Source organism: Agelaius tricolor, unplaced genomic scaffold, assembly GCF_023055355.1.
Source record: "Agelaius tricolor isolate 1412-34295 unplaced genomic scaffold, bAgeTri1.0.p SCAF_4, whole genome shotgun sequence".
NCBI lineage: Eukaryota > Metazoa > Chordata > Aves > Passeriformes > Icteridae > Agelaius > Agelaius tricolor.
Window position 1 is genome coordinate 859,085 of NW_027269264.1, and position 17,238 is coordinate 876,322.

The 17,238-nt window shown below is 39.4% G+C and overlaps 1 protein-coding gene across 2 annotated transcripts; it reads right to left on the reverse strand.

Moving 5' to 3' along the window:
• Positions 1-83: 83 nt before the first annotated feature.
• On the reverse strand, positions 84-9,089 carry CCDC112 (coiled-coil domain containing 112). 2 transcript variants are annotated; one of them, XM_071424341.1, is made up of 10 exons: positions 8,871-9,089; positions 8,412-8,527; positions 7,100-7,221; positions 5,402-5,491; positions 4,065-4,140; positions 3,049-3,439; positions 1,849-2,256; positions 1,013-1,108; positions 371-489; positions 84-293 (listed from the first exon to the last, which is right to left on the reverse strand). In XM_071424341.1, exons 1-10 carry the CDS (start codon positions 8,916-8,918, stop codon positions 263-265), a joined length of 1,497 nt encoding a protein of 498 aa, XP_071280442.1. In that variant the 5' UTR covers positions 8,919-9,089; the 3' UTR covers positions 84-262. The 2 variants fall into 2 exon arrangements, with proteins under 2 accessions (XP_071280442.1, XP_071280443.1); XM_071424342.1 differs by lacking the exon at positions 5,402-5,491 and having other exon boundaries at positions 8,871-9,087.
• Between the last annotated feature and the right edge of the window lie 8,149 nt (positions 9,090-17,238).

Sequence of the window (17,238 nt, forward strand, 5' to 3'; positions counted from 1 at the left end):
ACGGGAAGGGGAAAGGGCGCCTCAGTGCACTGCGGTGGGGGCCGGCGTGGCCACCCCACGCTTAAGGGACCGCCACAACCAGCTGCGGGGAAAACGCGCTTTTAATGCCAAGGGACATCACAGCCGGCCGGTCTGGCAGCCGGCGTGTCAAACCCGACACTCGCAAAAGACAGAGGTAATACACGCTATGGGTCAGGCCGGCTCTGTGCCGGGAACTGCTGGCTGCTGCTCCGTACTGCGGCTGGGACATGCTGGTGCGCAGCTAGGACCCTCCTCTCCAGGCTGGGACAGCTCTGACAAGAAAACAAAAAGGCTTAAAATATAAAAGTGCACTTGTGTCATGCTGCACATCCATCGGTCCCCTCCTCACCTCTGAGAAACACGCAACAGCGGTTCTGCAGCTGCTGGTGCCATCTCTTGACTGCGTTCCTCCCAGCCCTTGGAAGGTCTGTTCAACCTGGATTGGTCTCTGGTCACCCGAACCTCGACCTCAGAGTGAAACAAACAACCAAAAATAATTAGCGTCTTTCGTTCTTCACAAAAGGAGTTCCATGACGCTCATTGGGTCTTCACTGCAGAAGACAGTGACACCACTTGCTCACATTAAATTTTAATAATTTAAAAGGTTAAACTCTTTTTAAACCCAGTATATGCAAAATGCTTCTGGGAGACAGCCTACTTATTTAACTAATGGTAGAAAATTATATGAAAAATGAAAGCCACCACCCACATTGGAGCTCACTTTTATAGGCCTTACCCAGTGAAATACTACTATGAGAGACACAAATTCTAGGAATTTTTCCCCATTTTTTTTAAACAGGAACAACTATGCCTGCTGCAATTCTGTCTACTGATAACAAGGCATGACTTTTTGTTTTCCTTATCAACTAGTTAGATAATTTAAAACAACTGCCTTTTAAGATCAATGAAAAGAAAACACCAAGCTTAAACCACCAAGCTGCTTAAACCACCAAGCTGCACACATCTCTGGTTAAAACAAACAAAAAGTTACCTTCTCTCTTAACTTTGTCAATCTTTTGTCTTTTTCCTGTTTCTCTATTTCTTTAGTGTGTTTCTGTAGAACCCTTAGCTCCAGTTTATGTGGATCCTGAAACATAATGAGTGGAAAAGTAAACTTTTCTTCCTAAGTAAGACAAATGATGTAAAAATATAGATGCAGCCTTTTCACAGCTTTTTTTTGTTTGTTTGTTTTATTTTTGGTTGGTTGTTTTTTGGTTTTGTTTTGAAATTATTGTAATAGCAAAGAATAAGGTTTCACTACGTAGCTACCTGCTATAGCTTGTCCTGCACAAACAAATTATAGTTCATGGCTTGCAAATAAAAAAGTAGTAGTTCATAGTGTGTTTATAAAACTTCAGTATGAATGCTGACAATAATACCAACTTCCCAGTAATTGCATTTACATTGATACGGAATCTGACTTTGCCTAACAGATACTGAAACCTGCAGGATATTCCAACAACTTTTTCTACCTCCCATCTGAATACAGCACTCAGGTCCTCTGAAGTCTTCTTAGGCAGCATAGCCCAAGTAGTTTTTCTCAAAAAAATTATTTAGTGAAGAAATAAACGCACTTCCGTATGGATAAAGAAATATGATCTTGAGTAATCTTGTAGAATTCAATATCTATTGAAGAAAAGGAGCATCTTTGTCTAAAATCAAGTTTCATACTCTTTATCTGCAATAGATGCTGTTATTTGTAATGAATCAATCATGGATTTAGATGAATAGTACTTGGACTTTAAAACCTGTTTAACTGATTATATTGTAGTAGGACATATCAAATTTAAAACAACGACATGCAAAAATGGAGGTGAAATTACGCACATGCTCTTGAAACTTAGAAATTTCTTCTGCAGCAATTTTCTTCCTTCCCTCCTTTTCAGCTTCCTCTTTCTTCTCATTTTCAAGCTTTTCAAGTTCCTCCTTTACTTTTTTTTGCAAGGTATTCCTTTCCAACAGTAACTTCACGTGGCTTCGGCACTCTTTTTGTTGCTTTTTCTCCTTCTCTTCTAGTTTTAGTTGGGATGCTTGATCTATTGCAAATGCTACTACTTTCTGTTTCTTCCAGACTTCAACTGCAGCATGTTTTCTTTTTCTTTCTTCTTCTGCCTTTTGCTTCTGAGCTTCTTCATGTTGCACCCATCTTTCCTTCAGCATTTTTTCTAATTTCTCTTTCTCCTTCAAGTTTCTTTCTTTTTCTTGCTGCTGCTTTTCTTTCCACTTTTTAATTGACTGCAAGAGACCATAAGAAAAAAATCCAAAGTTTCACGAAAATTTTACATATTCACATGGATTCAATCTGATGAAGACAGTTGTTCCAAGAACACAAAATATACACATAAGAATTAAAAGTCTACTGAAGGCAAAACCTAAAACCAAGAAGCACCTGTATGTGTTTCCTCTCTTTTTTTTCCCCTATTTTGTGGATCACACAAGCAGGTTCAACATATGTCTGCTAAAACTGTTACAGCAATCGTAATAACTTTGGGTAGTTATGAATGTTGATGCAATATACTTTTTTAATGCAAATGTATCTCAGTTCTTGCTTTCTTTCCAATTAACCCACTGTTTTATAGTAGTTCTTATGTCAGTATGCCTTTTATTACTTAGACAGTTCTTGAGGGAATCATAATTCTGCATGTCAGTCTGTCTTAGGTGTATTGCTTATACAGTGGGACACACATTCTTAGAGACAAATATAACAGGAAGACAGGATCAGTAACTGCTCTGGGCTTGGCACCGAGCTTGCAAGATCACTGACTTCAAAAGTGTTTGTAATATCCTTTGGCAATACACAGGCCACTTCTCTGCATTGTTAGGTCTTTGTCTATTTGTAATTATTTATTAAAGACAAACACTTTGGCAGGTTGGGGATGTTAAAGACCTCAGTTATATACCATCAACTGTAAGAGAAATCTGCCTAGCACTGCAACCAGAGAGGCAGATACAAAAACAAGAGATTATGCCTTTCAAAAATAAGTACATTTTCTGAAATCTTCAAAAGCCTTAGAGGGATGATTTTACCTCTTTCTTTCTTTCATGTAAAATTACATATTCTTGATACCATTTGTCATGCTGTTCTATATCTTCTTTTGTTCTTCCGCTGAGATACTCAAGGGCTTCATCCATGTAAGACAGCCTTCCTCTGTATTTTGTCCGTATTTTCAGAAAATTTTGATGATCATAATCATCCCAGCCTCCTTGCCGCCCCCCTGTTCGCTGAAGAAATTTTTCAAACTCTATTACTTCTTTGGGTAGATGATTTTCCAGTGTTTTATCAACTGTGACCTTGGCTGATGGTAATTTCCAAACTTTTTCTGCTGTTGAGCTCCCTAATGCCCACAGTTCCACTTTTCTCTCAAAGAGACTGAGCTCATTAATGACAGCTTTTTCCTCTTTCAAAAGCTGTTGATATCTGAAAAGAGACAAACACTGAAATGTAAGAAAAAAAAATCCAGTATTCATTGTCCATTCACCAAAAATGAATTTTGGAATTGTTCAATGCCACACAAGAGCTATTCTTCAAAGATTAAGAACTGAAGTGGTAACAGCACAGTTGTAATGATCCGGTAATAAAGCCCTACACAATGAGAATTAAGTTACCCTTTTACTGAAAGAACACATTTATGGCATGCATACAATTAACTCAATCCCCTCCTGATACCAGTAGAAAGAAAAAGAAACCCCCAAAACCCGATTAGAAAACAGAACAGCAACAAAAAAAACCCCACAATCTAATCTCTTCTACAGCCTCTCTAAAAAGCCTATTCATAGGCAAATCGTTGTTAGGCTGGAATGCTGCAATAGCTGTATAAACACCCTCTCTGAAAGTCAGTTTATCAAGATGCTAACTCTGACAGCTTGTACTTTGATTTACATACCTCAGGAATCACTACCAAAAGAGTAAATCATAAGAACAGTTTGCTAGATTAATGCAAAGTTTTCATTGTGTCTTACAACAGCCCTTTTTCTAGTAGCTGAAGTACATATAAACATACATACATATGTATGTTTATATGTACTGAAGTACATAAACATACATTTGCCTCTGTTCCTCTTTAAAATCATTGATTGCATTTTCTATTTCTTCCATCATTTCCTTGATCTTGTCAACAACTAAAAAAGGAAAAGAAGAAAAAAAGCATATAACTTAAGCACTATCCAGAAATGCAGGACTTCTGGAGACTTTCAGGATACGTATCTCATTGTACAAAAAACCAGCATTTCCATCTCAAACAGCCTTAAAAGACAAATTCTTATTTATCCAAAAGGTGTGTTTATGAAAGGACTTAGCTGGATGCAAATGCCAATATAAATGTTTATTTCCCTTAAAGAAGTCTTACCTTGACTAACCTTCAACTGATGCCCAAACTAAGACAGACTTCTAGAGTTCCACTTGTGTTTCTTAGAGCAATGCAGTTAATGACTTAAGCACACTCAACTCTGATTTATACCACATTACAGCAATCCTATTTGACCTGCAGGTAACTACTTTTATGAAGCTGATAAAGAAACATCAGAGTAAGACTTTGTCCTGTACTGTCAGCATGCTGTAGTCCTGACTTAAGATGGTAATACAGCTGTCCAGAGAAGATATATTTTGCAGTGGAAGAAAATCCACCCATTAGATTAGATTATATTATTAGACTAAAATCTCTTTTAAATCAGCCAACATCTCTATGGACACACTGAATGCAGTTCAACTAACCTGTATTTTGGTAAAGTTATATAAACTAAATCTAATTTTTCGTCTTTCATACCTCAGTATCTTAACTGACAGTTTAAATAGATAATGATTTTTTTAATAGATAAAGCACTGAATAAATGAAAGGGGATGCATTTTATCTAGCATCAGAAAGCCCTCAGCTAGTAGGAGGCCCTCAACCTGAGTTCCACAAAAGGTAGTAGGTACCACATGAGGATGGTTCTTTCAGAACCTGTTTCCCAAAAGCTTTAAAACAGCCAAACTGAACAAACTGCTGCAGCATTTTATGTGGAATATTCCAGTCTACATTTCAAACTGGTGGCTAGAAATGAATTCCCTGTAGAACCTACTCTGTGACCTCTTACCAGATCAAAGGGAATTACATGGTAGTAGAATACCAGGTTTATTTTGCATAAGGCAAATGTTACAGATAGGAAATCAGGCTTTCAACAACCTAAAGGAACAAACACACACCATTTGTAAGACAAGTAAGTTTCTGTTTCCACACAGAACTGCACAGTCTTTTATGATTTCTAGGTTTAGTCTTCCCTTTCCAGATTCCTGCAACATCTTAAAGACTGGAGGAGTATCCCAAGTCTGCAGGAGAAAGACAACTATGCAAGAAACCTGTCTGTAGAGGAAAATGTTTTTAAACCTGTCATCTTGACTTACACTCTGGTGTAGGCTTCACATCTTTCAATTGCTGCTGAAGTCTCTTCACATTGTTTTGTATTTTTGATAGCTGCTGCAGGATTTTAGCTTCTGTTAAATAAAATAAGGTGCTGATAGTTCTGACAGTTTCTTTGTGCATTATATTCAGTAAAAGAACAAGAGCTATGAAGTGTCCAAAATAAACCAGGGGTTTCATCTAAGCAGGGACACAAATTCTATTTGATGATAAGAAACTGCCATAGTACTAAGCATTTTAACTGGTAATTGCGTGTAGCTGACCATGTGATCCACGTTAGCTTCCTATACAGCATCAGCAGATTTTAAAATTAGTAGCTCCCGTTTCTAAAGGGGAACTTGGAGAATACTTACTGCCTATGCAGGTGATAGCTTCTAGAGTTCTGAGGCAGACTTTGACCTAGGCTTCAAAACACCCATTTATGAAGAGAAAACAAACTTTGAAAGTGTATATGAATGTACTGCTTCAACAAGATTCATTTATTTGTTGGGTTAAATAGCGAAGAATCAATGTTTTCATGTGCTCCAAGCATGTGTGCACTTATTTGTATTGTTACCACTTGGCTCCTCGTGAGGCCATACATACACTGCTGAAGAGGATGAAATTCTGGCTACATCTTAGATACTAAGGACCTTTATCTTCTATCCTAAAAGATTTGCATTAAGGAAGTACAAGTTCCTGTTGAGACCACAGAAAATCTTACAGTATACAGATCATGCTGAAAGACCTCAACATAGTAAAATGGGAATTTGGTGGGCAGAGGGGGTTGTACACTTTTTTATCTTGCAGGATATACTCCTTCACATCTGACATGTAGTGCTCTCATCATGCTCTCATCACTGTCCTCTTTATTATCTCATAGCATCATTTCCATCCATATTCCATGCTCCCTTCTTACTCATGGAAAAAATTTCTGAACTTATTAGCTTAGTCATTCCTGAAAAATGTACATTTCTTAAGGACCGCAAGATGTAAAGGACATTCTAAGACTCCTTAAATAAAAGGCGCACATCAGAACACATGCAAATTTGTAAGAAAGTATACTTTTAATTGTTTTTACATTCCTTTACTTTCTTCAACTTATTTTGATCTGTATCAGATAGCATAGCATGATTTATGCGATTATTGTTGAAAGAATTCAAGTACTGTGAGTAAAGGGGGTAACTTTTTTTTCTGGAACTATACTATAATGTCTACGTGGAACAGATACTGTAGGACAGACTGCCTACCATCTCATAGTACTATCTGAAGTAGGAATATTCATTGCCCAAAAACTCAAAAAATGCAAACACAGAACAGTTTAAAGGGGTATTTAAAGGCAACAATCAGTGTGTGAATGTTGAAGTAAGAATATTTTTACTGTACCTTAGCTGGACACACAAATATACACACAATATACACACAAAATTGATTCCAAGTTTCTTGAACAGTACCTTTCCACCACAGTGGTTTTACACTGAAGATTAAAAGATAACAGTTAGTAACATATGAGGCCCAAAATGTTTATGCTTCTGAATTTTGCAGTGAACTGTCTGTTTCTAAGCACATGGTGAAATACCACACTTACCAGTATCCATCTTCCATCTAAACTGATCTCTCTGTACTACTGATTTTTAAACCATTTACAAAAACAAAAGCATATTTTAAAAAAAGCAAATAAGCCCAAATAAAACCTCACTTACTTTCCATTTTCCTGCTGACAGTCATGCTGTGTTCCAGTTCCTCAAGTAATCTGTATTCTACCCTGAAATCACTCTTCCTGTTATAAAGGTGTCCAGTTTTGTCTTTTTCTATATTTGCAAGCCTAGGAAGAAAGGGTGCCTTTCTCAGTAACTCTCAGCAAAGCTCCAAGATTTTCCAAGGTGAGTGGGCAGGCTGTGTTAATAGGACTGCCTTAGATTTGGTACAAATCCCTGGTTTGTTCTACAACTGTTTTCAAGGAAAATATTTCTGCAGCTATAAGACTACACACCACAGTAACTCAAGAACTTTAACAAGAAATTAACAAGGAAATCACCTCAGTGGCATGCATCGGTTTACACACTGAAATTTTATGTGCATGCATTCTCTCTGGGAGCCTTGCCAGAGTGTTCCCTGGGAAGTGCAGGCAGACAGGCTGTATTAATGCAGTGGCACACCTAGATGGAGCCCCAGCACAGACAACATTACAGAGGGACGCTGAGCCACAGTTAAATGGCATGCCTCGCTTCAAGCGGCTTGGGAACATCTACATTACCCAGCGGTCAAATTTTCAACCACAACCCGGGATCCAGGGTAATCAAGGTGAACTCGATTCAGACACGCAATGTAAAATACCGGTGTGAGTTAAGTGCCCTGTTAAATCAGGATTCACAACTGCAAAACTCTCCTTCAGTCAGATGGCTACATTAGCTATTCCCCATAAAGCTCATCTGTTCCAGAAGATGAGCTTCCCTGTTCTGATCTGTTCCAGAGGATGAGCTTCCCTGTTCTTTCAGCTGCCAGTGCAGTTGTCATCAGCACTTGATCAAGATGTGGGGAAGCAGGTTTAAATCATTTCTGTGCCTGGGCTGTCTTGAACCCTTGTTTTTCAAAACAGTGGCCTAGATATTCTAGATGAAGTCTTTCAATCTTCTGCAGTTGCTGCAGTTCCTTTTTTGTCGGCATGTCTTAAGGGCTTTAGGTCCTTACAGGGTAAGCACAGCTAAGTAGGAAGACTGAGAACTCAATTGTGCCTCACACATTTCCTTTTCTGGTGCATCTAAGAGCAGCAATTCGAACTAAAGTCTTACTACACCACTGGCGTAAGTCCAAACAGTAATTCAAACAACAGGGCATTTTGGAGCTCATAAGCCTATCCTGAGCTACTGTAATAACCACAATAATTTGAGCCCCTGAAAAGATACCTTTAGCCTAAAGATTTCATTATCATACATTCTTACTTTGAACCTCGAGTTAATAATGTTACCTCCAGAACAGAATGAAAACATACTTATGATAAACTGTTTAACTTACTGAGCTTTTAGCTTTTCTGCAGTTCTTATGAATTCAACTTTCTTAGCTCGGTCAGCTTTGATCTTCCAGCTCTGAACCTGTCGGCCAGCACCTGCAGTACTGGAACAGCTCTCATTCTGTAGATAACAAAATCAATTGTTATTAACAACCTTTTTTTGTTTGTTTGTTGTTTTGTTTTGTTTTTTTTTTTTTTTTTTAAATGCTCGGTAGTTTCAAGCAGACAACACCACAGTGCAGAGCTCGATTTCTATTGGCGCGATTCAGGTAAGTTTAAGCGGCAGGGGCAAGCAGGTGGAGTGAGGGGTGTGACACGCCCGCACACACCAATGCACTGTTCAACAGAGAAACGCCGAGTCCGCCACACCGAAGGGCTGTCTCAGGCCAGCCCGACACACCCGCGCAGCCCAGGGCTCCTCCGGAGGCGCGGCCTCGCCAGGCCGGGGTGCCGACGGCCTTTACCTGCAGCCGCCCGGCCGCCGCCGCCAGCGCCGGGGCCAGCGCGGCCATGTTACCGCCGGCCCGCCCAGCGGAGGGGCGGCCGCGCCTCTCGCTGCTACCATTAACTCCTTCCTTCCTTCTTCCCTTCCCTTCCCGGGGTGCCCTTGCTGGGCCTGGTCTGATTTATGTTGCAGGGCTTGTATGGATTGCTTCCTTCAGGAACACCGGGATGGACCCTCATTAGCCTGTCAGAATGTGGAGAGTTCCACATGATTCAATGAATTCTTGGGGGCGGGCTCTGAAGATCTTGTTTCTCGCTCATGTATGCAAGTCAAACTTTCAAATGAATGGTCATTTAGCATTTCTGTGGAACAGAAATAATTATTTATCCAGTGGCTTTCCTGCCACAGAGGCTTTAGGAACCGGTGTTTCCCCGGCTGCAGGACACAAACGCCCTCACAGATGCTGCCCGAAGGACTATGCTGAAGACGTTGTATTATCTAATTGATGTTCTTCAGAGCACTTTCCAGATACATTTTCCTCTGTATTTTATGACTATACTTCTTCTCTTGGTATTTGCTGAATAGGAATTAAAAAGTAAAGGTGAACATTTCAAAGCCTGGAAGTACTTTTCAGCATAAAATAAAGAGTGCCATTCTCACAGATTGCTACCTGAAAAGCTTGTAAAAGTATTCTCAGCAGTGTTTCAAAGTCCTCTTTGCCTTGGCCTTCACTATTGGGTGTAAGAGAAAAAAGTAAGTTATGTTAGCATTTGCTTTCTTTCGGTGATTGTCAGCCCTTCCAAGTTTCCTATTGCTGTGAGCAGCAAATTGGTCACTTGTTGGGGACTGCTCTGCAGAAAGCACCTTTTTTCAGAAAGTGCTTTAATAAGGTGTTTCCACTCATGGTGTAACTCAGGTACTGCTCAGTAGTTCACCAGTTTCTGGGTGGTCAATCATTATGACTATTTTACTTTACTTGTGAGTTACTCAGAATCCTGAGGACTTTACAGAGTTGTTCTTGAAACCATATGAAGGGATATTTCAGGTGTCGGAACATAGTTAGATTTGGTTACTTCTGGCTTTGGGTAGCAGGGACTCGGACATCAAGTTGCAATGCTGGTATAAAGATGAACCCTGGCTTTCAGCTGTGCCAGGACATTCCTTCATTCTTTCTGTGGAGAAAACATTTCATCCAGGATATGCCTGCAGTGGGTTCACCTTGACTGGGCACCAGGACTCCACAAAGATGCTCCACCACTTGCTCTGCTCAGCAGGACAGGGGAAGAAAATGAGATGAAAAACTCAATTGGTTGAGATCAAGGCAAAGACCACATTGGGAAGCAAGGAGATCCATTCTCTAATTGCTCTTAGCAGGTGATGTCCAGCTACTTCTTGGGACTATGGCCCCAGTACATGTAGCAGTTGCTTTAGAAGACAAACACCTTAATAACAAAAATTCACCACCCCTTAGCTTTTGTTTTCACACATTATATGGTATGGAATGTCCCTCTGGTCAGTTTGGGCCAGCTGTCCAAGCTGTGTCTCCCATCCCAGCCTCTTGCACACTCTAGGCCTGCAGGCCTTTGTGGGAGGTGTTGGAGAGACAGCCCTGATGTCACCTGAGCATGGCTCACTAGGAGCCCAGCATTGGAGTAGTCTCAGCCATTGTGGCTACGAACACAAAGCACAGCTGTTTGGATGTTAACTCCACCTCAGCCAGACCAAATACAATGCCACAACTCTTGGATGGCCTGTTTGCCAAACAGGTAAACAGATAATCTGAATCCAGAAGAAGCAATCCAGATAATTATGTAATCATTTCCTTCTGACGTCTACCACATTATTTTTCGGCTTAGCTAGGTGTTTGAAGTCAATGAGTCCCTGACTTCTCTGTGTGTTTTGCTTCATAAAATCTTCCAAGATTTGACAGAAAAAAAAGCATGGAAATACACCAAGGAAAAAAAGTTGTTAACATTTAAAGACATTTAAACATTTAAACATTTAAACATTTAAACATTTAAACACATAGAACTGGGAAAAAAGCAAATAACAGAAAAAAAAAATCCTAGAAGATGCAATGCCAGCAGTCAAACAATTGATGGCAGTCACCTTATTTATGGCAGAGGCCTCATATGTCACAGCATTGATTCAGCAGTATCTGACATTTTCTGAAATCCTTTGAGCCAAATAGAGAGACAGGACTGCACCAGAACTTAATATTCCTATCCATGAGATCCTTGAGGAAACCACCTGTTTCACCTCAAGGTATAAGCATCCCCATAAGAAACACTTTTCTATGTTTCTCTTCAGATACCTTCCCCCCCCTGCTTTATATTGCTAATTTATTTCTGAGACCTCAACTGGGATGCATTAGGACAATTGCAGAAAAGACAGACACTGTAACAGAAGCAAACTGGAATTAGTTTAAAACAGTAAATTAATAATCAGAAGACACTAAAGCCTTTGACCCTCTGAGTGTGACTATCCACTTATGAAGACACTCATAAAATTGTCTAGTTATCCTACACCATAAAAGCACCTGCTGCTACCAGGGGCTTTCCTTGTATTTTTATTTGTGGAAATAGTGTGTCCACTGTAGCCTAGCCTCAGACTTGCAAGTCAGAACCAAACAAACTCAGGACATGAGTCAGTATAATAATTAAAGAATAAAGAAAATGGATATGAGTGCTGAAAAAAAAATGCTGTTGAAGATACATGGGTGATAAGTGCTAATTCTGGGAAACTAATAATGGACTAGGGGCGTGGGGTGGATTAGCAGAATATGGAGGACAGCTGCACCTGCAGTAAGCGCAGTAGTGCAGTTGTAAGGATCAAGGTTCTGCACTATGAAGGCAGAATGCTTTCATCTCTTTAGCTTCTGTCCACCAGGTGTCATCTGAGAAGCACATGATAGCTACTAAAGGCTCAGCTTTTGGGTTGTTGGGTTTTTGTTGGGGTTTTTTTTTGGTTGTAGTTTTTGGTTTTGGTTTTTTTTTTTTTTAAGAAACCAACAGCAAGCTTTTAGTGTCTGTAGATAGCAGAGCCTGCATTCAGCACTTTGGCTGTCTCTATCCCTCTTTATGGGATGATATGGCCCCATATAGATTCCATCAGCTTCCTGTTATTTGATGAGGACTGAGTGCTAATCACTTTTTCCTAAGTCCTGACTTGGAGTGCTGGCAGACCTGACAGCCTGGACACAGACGAGGTTGTGGCTCTGCAGCTGCAGACCAGTGTCTGTGTCCCCCAGTACCTTCTCCTGCTAGTGCCTAACTTGCCCCAGAAGTCAAGGAGCTGCAACAATGGCACTATAGAAATTACTTTCTGTTCCCTAAATGAGTACCTATTCCACTCACCCCAACTCATTTTAGCATAAATCTGTGCTTTAGGTAGAAGGGAATTTGGTTGGTGGCATGATGGCAAGGAAAGGTAGCTTGGCTTTCATCTTTAGTACCTTCTAGATGTTCCAAAGAAACTAAAAGCACTAGATATGGAAAGAGGCCTGGAGTCAGTAACTTAGTTTTAGTATGTGTTTGTAGGAGTATTGGAATGCAAGCCTCTCTGAGTTCCTCAGAGAGGGAGATGAATGCAGGGGTTGAATTAAAGCCTTTAGAGAAACTAAGATATATTAAGCCACACAGATATAAAGTAGAAGTGTAGGTTTAAGTTTTAAGTAAATAAAAGCGTGAGTTGTAGTTTTAAGTAAATTTAAGTTTTAGGTTTTAAGTAAGTAGAAATACATTTTAAGTGCCTTAAGAAACTGTATGAACTAGCAAAGGCCCTTAGGCCTTGTTGAAAGTCCAGCAACTTAGTCCTAAGCATAACAAAAACATAGCAGAACCTTGCCACTAGAACAGATAGACTTATTTACGTAAAATAGATAAAACTTCATGCATAAATAGATAGAACTATTCACGTAAATAGATAAACTTATTCACATAAATTTGAAGTAAGAAAACAGACAGCACATTTGGGTAAATATTGTATACATAGTTTTTCAGGTGAGAACTGACACTACTTTTATACTACTTTCACACATTAGAATGAAGTTCAGATTGGTTTAGAAAGAATGTTTTAGAATTGTGTTTTTAGCTGATTGGATGTTTTATAAATGAAAAGATTGATAGTGGGGACAATCATCATCATCATGGGCAACATAATCTTCAGCATCAGCTTCACCATCATCATCAATCGTCACAGCATCAACACATCAGCAGCCATGAGAAGAAGAAGATGGCAGAAGAAGAAAGAAGAAAAGTTGTGGTCCCTGCTGCTGCTGCTCTCTGGAACATCAGACTCTACTACTGCAGCTGCTGCCCGTGACATTGGACTCTGTGCCTGAGAACAACTGTTGCTGCTGCTGCTGTTCCTGCACAGAACCTGGGACTGTATACCAGAAAGCAGCCTTGCAGCTGCTGCTCCAGCTTGGGACTCTATACTAGGAAGGTTTTAAAACAGACTCTAACACCTTGAACTCTTTGCCGTTGAGACTGATGTATTCATGCAATAAACAACCTTATAACAGCCAACAACTGCTCGTGTCTCTTTGAAGACCCTAGACCCAGTAACAACCTCGACATAGAAGAATATAGGTGGTAGGAATAATAAAAATAAAATAAAAAAGCTGTATTCTAGTGTCCACTGAAATATCCCCTCCCCTCCCTGTTTGAATCTCATTGAAATCTAGATTTCACATTAAAATTGAAATGGAAACCAAACGGGAAAAGAAAAAACCCTGGAAAAGTCCAAGGGTCCCAAGTGAACATAATTTTCGTTTTCTTCCCTTTCTCCTGATTTATAACTATATAAAAGACAACTGAATAATTATTAATCTTATTCATTCCTTTTCCCCATCCAATTCTTCCCTTCTTTTTTTTTCTGTTTTCTAGAAGTTTTACTATATTTTCACATCATTTCTGACTCTCACCTCTTTTGTAATTATCTCCTTGTTTATCTCCCTTTTCTGTTATAAAAGGAGAAGGAAAATGTTTCCCACAACTGTACTTGAAAGAAACAAAAAGAGATAGCAAGCATGCCAGTAAACAAACAATTCCTAATGTGTTTTAAGTCTCAAAGGTTTTCTTGAAAATCATTCTGGATGTGATGAAGGTGTTAGTTCTAAGTTCAAGTCTCTGTGTTCCAAAATACTGCTCTTCTTAGATCTTGGCAAGCAGAGGACAGAAAAGTGCTCTGGCAAAATTACAGAAGATTTCAGTCTTGGCCAAACCTCAACACAGCAAAAAGTTGGATGCTGTCCCTGGTACACATTTGTACATTCAATCAACAACCTTAGCAGCTGCTTGTGTTGGGAACTGGCAGACTGTATAGGTCACACACTACATCAGTCATGCTGGGGCTTTAAGACCTTACTCAGCAGCTGTCTCTGCCACTTTTTCATCATGAGTTTTTAATTTATCAGCTCCCATACTGCTTTTCTGTAACTGGTTATTAATGCAATCAAGTGTGATTGACTTTCTTATGGCCTTTTGTTGCCTTGTTCTGAAGCTTCTGCAAAAAGCTGGCTGCCTACTTTGGGCTGTTGGGAGCTTTTATTCCTCCTGTCACCTGTAGGCCAAGATTTGACTAACTCAAGTCACACTGAGCAGCACTCTGAAGACCTCAAATATGTCAGAGACAAATAAATGAGAATGCATTACCAAGGTAATGGCAGGTTCTCCAGGGAAGTGTGTGCTGCAGAAAAGAGAGTTTCTAATGGGTACATTAAACCCGTTAAGTTTTATGGTTGCTTTTGTTTTTCTCAGTTCTGGTTCCTACCTGCTTGCTATAGTATCTATGAGAATTAAGTGATTAAATTAGTGATTAAATTAGAAGGTGTAATTTAGAATGCCGTACTTCTATATTTTTTTCTTTGTAGTTACTCTAAGTCCTTATGCTTAAGCAGCTGAAAGAGCATGTGTGTGACTTGGGACTGTATGTGTACAACAAGCACAGCAACACACATATGTCCATCACAGTCACAATTTTCACAATTTCCACCTCCATTATTCTGGATATATGGCTGAAAGGTGCAAGACACACTCACTGCTATTTAACATGTCTTTGTAGTTTAAAACAGGAACACATAAAGTCCATTTATAGCAAAACCCCCCTAATATTGTCCAAATTCAGATTAAAAAATAAGCTTGAAATAGAGATAGCGTTTACTGCTTTCATGGCCACCATAAGGCTACCTCAGTTTCACAGGTTATTCCAGATTTCAGTAGCACAGAGTTAAACATTGTGGCTTTCACCGATTTACTCTCGCAATGAAAACCAGCAGTTTGCTAGAAGGTTTTATTCACATTCACTGAGTTTTCTTTGACCAACACCCATTTATCAAAGAGTGACCTTCCAGACCATATTAAATATTGCCTTTAATTTTTGCCTCAGAACAATTTGGAAAATGTGACAGTACATGTGCAAGAATATACCAGTCTGTGCCAATATTAAGTCAACTAAGTGTTTGTGCACAAGACATGGTAAAGACATTTTGTGGGTGTTAGATAGGATCTTGGTACTATTTTACAGGAAGGGATTTAGTGAAGACCCTCAACATATCGTCTGTCCCGTTGATCTTTCATGGTCTCTTGTGGAGCATACATTCTCAAAGTCGTGATTCTGGGGTAAGTACTCCTGATTTCTGTCCCGATAACCTCCCAGTGAAGTCATTAGGAATGTTGCTGTAGGAAAAATTGACATAAATGGTACTTGATGCTTTTGATAAGGTTTTGGATAGGTTTTTCCACCTCAAATACTACAGAAGCAGCACTGACAAGCAGTGAGATGGGAAACAGCTCAGGAGCCTTTAAAGGCCTTCATTTAAGCTCTTGTCCTAATTTGTAATTTTCCTTGATTTTAAAATAGTACTTAAAGCAAGAAAACATCCAGTAGAAAATTTAAAAGTGGAAACAGGTAGGCAACAGGGCAAGAAGAGATAGCACCAGTTACCAATGCAGGGACTGATCTGGTAGTCTGCTGCCACTCCCACAAAACTGTGCCTGTAGCAATACCTTTGGCACCTCATGATGCCAGTTCTATGGCTCCCAGCATAGCCCCAGGAAGCTGACACTGTAATAAGAACCTGAAACATACTCTGTGTCAATGAATTTGCAGGTGTGCTTGAAGACAATGATCTCTCCTTCCATATTTAGCCAACAAGAAGCACAAAGTGACACAGACCCTTTTTTTTTCTGTGTTGCTACTCCTGCATAGCTACCTTAGAAGGATCTGCATAGCCATTATTGATTCCTATCTGCAGTAGACAGAAATTAGAAAATAGTTGAAATTATCAAGAAAGTGAAAATAGATCAAAGGAACATTATTTTTAATCATCTGTTGGAAACCTTCAGTGTCAGGTAAGGATTGTGGTAACAGGGATTGAAAATGATTTAATTAGTAAGAAACTCACAGCCAAACAGAAGTCAGTAACTTATGTTTTTGCAATTTTTATTCTTTCCTATTTTTGTTTTTTGCTTTTCTTGAGATACCAGATTTTATCTCTTTTAAAGCAGAAAATTAAAGCGGAGCTCTTTTGATTAGTTCCTGCCTGTTGGCAGAACTGCAAATTGTCAAGCTATTTTCAATGAAAATGAATGGGCTATCAGAATATATAAAACACAGTCACTTGCATCTAAGTGAAGAAAACCTTTTCATGCATAATGAGATATCAAAAATACGAGGTACTGGAGACGGCTGGAGTGCAATAGCTCACAGTAGAGGCACGGTGATGCAGTGAGTCTGGAATACATGATTTAGGAGAAAAAACCCATGCAATCATATGTAGAGTGTTTGTATAGTATGCTATTCTTGCTAACATGGATTGTGAGCCTGCACATCATGGTGGCCTTTAGTTAGATAATCCTGTCAAAATCAGAAATATATTTGGTTGGAAAAAAAACAGTGTTGTGGGGCACAGTAGAGAAAGTGAGGGACACATGCTTGATTTCTCCTCAAACAAGCTCTTGCACCAGGCTAAGCCACACTTCAGGCACTGATAAGGAAATGCTGTAAGTCATGCAATGAGATTTTTTTTCCCTTAATGAAGTCTTTAAGAAAGAGTAATTCTGATGATTAAATGTCTGAGAGAAAATAGCCTGCATGAGAAAGGTGAGAGGCTGGAATATATGTTATAGAACTTCCTGGCAGATTGGGACAAAAATATGTAGTGCAGTATGTTTCCTCTTAACAGATTGCTAATAGGAGAATTTGCAAGGATAATTCATCAGCAGATAGTCTGGGATAATTAGATGATGTTAGCTGCGTATGGCCTAAAAATCTAAAGATCAGGGTGATATTACAAGTGGTTTTAATGCTGGTAAGAGTAGTATGCTCACAAAGCTAGCTGCCAAACTGGTCTTTTTTGGTGTAGGCTGTTCTGCAATATTGCT

Bases quoted from the DNA above. Each gene is read 5' to 3' on its own strand.
- CCDC112 (XM_071424341.1), bottom strand. From the start codon at position 8,918: ATGGCCGCGCTGGCCCCGGCGCTGGCGGCGGCGGCCGGGCGGCTGCAG. The intron at 7,222-8,411 runs GTAAGTTAAACA...CTTTCTTCCTAG, and splicing joins GCAGAAAAGCTAAAAGCTCA to GCTTGCAAATATAGAAAAAG. The intron at 5,492-7,099 runs GTAAGTGAGGTT...TTTATTTAACAG, and splicing joins TGTCAGCAGGAAAATGGAAA to AAGCTAAAATCCTGCAGCAG.